The sequence below is a fragment of the Nerophis lumbriciformis genome, linkage group LG14, assembly GCF_033978685.3.
Source record: "Nerophis lumbriciformis linkage group LG14, RoL_Nlum_v2.1, whole genome shotgun sequence".
In the NCBI taxonomy this organism is placed as follows: Eukaryota; Metazoa; Chordata; class Actinopteri; order Syngnathiformes; family Syngnathidae; genus Nerophis; species Nerophis lumbriciformis.
Window position 1 is genome coordinate 32,261,324 of NC_084561.2, and position 2,500 is coordinate 32,263,823.

Here is a 2,500-nt window from a genome sequence, read left to right on the forward strand (position 1 = left end):
AGGGATTTGCATATAGATTATATTTATTTTCCATAACAAACAGGATAACTTAAATACCCTGGCAGTGGCAATAAACTTGAATGTTTGTATTGACATTTTTTGAGTTGATTTTCATAAAATATGCTATTTAACTGCTACTGTTTAACAAGTACTGATTTAAATTGTGTTTGCACAACAGATGTTTTGACGATTTTGTTCATATGGGAGAATAGTCCAATAAAGGTGCACTACACACTACTTTGCCGATCGAGTGGTGCACCACTAGTGGAATCTTTTCCTCCGTGCGCTTCCATATTTCCTTCGCGAATCCATGGCACATGAAATTGAAACTATGTACGTCATCAATGACATTGTCCAGACTTGCACCTGGGGATAGGTTGATTGGCGACACCGAATTGGCTCTTGTGTGCAAATGTGAGTGTGAATGGTTGTCTCTCTCTTTATTGGCTCCGCAATGAGGTGGTGCCTTGTCCATGGTGTACACTGCCTTCCACTCGAGTGCAAGTGGTAGAAAATATATGAATGATGTTGACTAAGTTGATGAATTGCCCGAGTCAAAACGGGGGGTCATCTCAAACATGTTAATGATTTATTTTTAAATGTGTGTGTTCTTATTATTTAGGAGCATGGATGAGACACAGAAGGTCTTTAGGAAATATCAGCCATCCCATGTTATCCACCTGGCTGCCATGGTGGGAGGACTTTTCAAGAACATGAAGTTTAACCTGGATTTCTTGGTATACATACATGCAATAGCAATTCCTGGACTAAAAGTAGTGATGGAAATTCTCTCCAAAAATTCTAAAATATTTGAAGAAATTATGAGGTGTAAAATGAATTAATTATTAGGGGTGTAGCGATTAGTTTTCACCATTTATTCAATATTTGTCGTTGCTTATATGATTCAGGAACAATCATTTTCTTAGAACGATTTCATCCAAAACAATTCAGTGAGTTGAAATCGATTGAGTAACTTTTTGGCAAAAGCAATCAACTACTGTAAAATAAATACTTAATTCTGCAGGTGAAGTTTCCCATATTCCTGTTATGTTTTGTAAGGGAATGAGGATGAATGATTTATGGCTACAAACAAGCGAGTAAATAACAAGTAATGCCCAATGCATTCATACCGTATTTGAATGAAACCAACACTTTAGTTTGAGTTAACAAGAGGAAACCTTTTCTGCTCACATTTTCAACATTCAAGCAATTTTCAATAAAAGTGCAGTAACCAACATTTTAAGAGTAGAATTACCTGCTATATAAAGTTCCCCGACCCAGCCACAAAGTGTCCGTTTTCCGCAGAGAACGTCCCTGGTGTGCACAAGTATGTATGCCCCATCATTCCTATTGATGGTGTTGGCCCCTCGCTTCCTAATTTCCATAGCCTCCTTGATTCATATCTTGTATATCTTTCTTTGTAATAAAATAACTTTTCCTAGGCTGCCAGTTATGTGTCACAATAAATGTTGTTGTGTTGCGAAGTCGGTGCGTCGCTGTAACTTGCTCCGCTGTCACTTCCTTTTTATCGGGTGCGTCTTTTGTGGCTTAAAATTGTGTTGCGGCCTTTGTATTTGTTGCGGCTTTTGCAATTGTGCTGTAGTTGAAAGTTTTTTAGTTATAATTAATGATATTGTTTTGCGACGCATTTGTTGTGACCTTCATCAGCTACCGACATTTATGTTTTGATGATGTCACAGAGGGGAAAAAAGACTGGACTGTTAAATATATCTTTCTCTTTATCATTAAAAGTGCTAAACTTCGTATAAAGTCTGCCGTTCTTAAATCCAATGTTTTCCTTTTTCTAGTATCAATAAAATTGGTCAATTCCCTTTCAAAACGATCTTGGATGGATACCTATCTTCTGTAAGGCAAACTTGCTGAGCACAGATTGATATACTTGAAATTTAGGAAAATAAATCGATCTATTGCTCAATCGTTAGACCCCTAATTAGTATTGTACATGTACTCCTGATCAAAATTTTACAATTGCAAGAAATTATATTTGCACTATTAACTAAAGTTGGCCTGAGTGCATGCATGCGACTGTGTGGGTTCTCTCTGAGTACTCTCACCTCCAAATACATGCACCTGGAAAGAGGCTGATTGGTAACACTAAATTGGCCCTAAATTGAAAAAAGGGGTAGGAAATGGATCGAATCTTAACGTTCAAAACAGAGCTTCAAATGTAAAAAGAAAACAAATGGGAGTGAGACCAATTTTTGGAGTACGCAGTTCATTGCAAAAAGCCATTAGGCTGTTCATCAGCTGATCAAAAGTTTAAAACCACAGCCTTAAAGCCACAATCTTAGCCAAAATATTTTGAAGCTCTACTTCAACCTAAAAATCCAACATTGCAAAATGTAAATTTTTCTAATGGTCTAAATTTTTGATCAGGAGTGTACAAATGATGAAATATAATTGGTTCACACCTGAGACATCACTACTTAATAGTTCCATCCACAAACCCTGTTTCCATATGAGTTGGGAAATTGTGTTA

At 36.8% G+C, this 2,500-nt stretch overlaps 1 protein-coding gene across 2 annotated transcripts in view; it reads left to right on the forward strand.

Moving 5' to 3' along the window:
* Nucleotides 1-2,500, forward strand: part of LOC133616410 (GDP-L-fucose synthase-like) — a 122,826-nt gene that overhangs the window by 36,887 nt on the left and 83,439 nt on the right. For both annotated transcript variants that reach the window (XM_061975611.1, XM_061975612.1), the window contains exon 3: nt 623-737. In XM_061975611.1, coding sequence (XP_061831595.1) covers nt 623-737 — 115 coding nt within the window. The remainder of the gene's footprint in view (nt 1-622; nt 738-2,500) is intronic.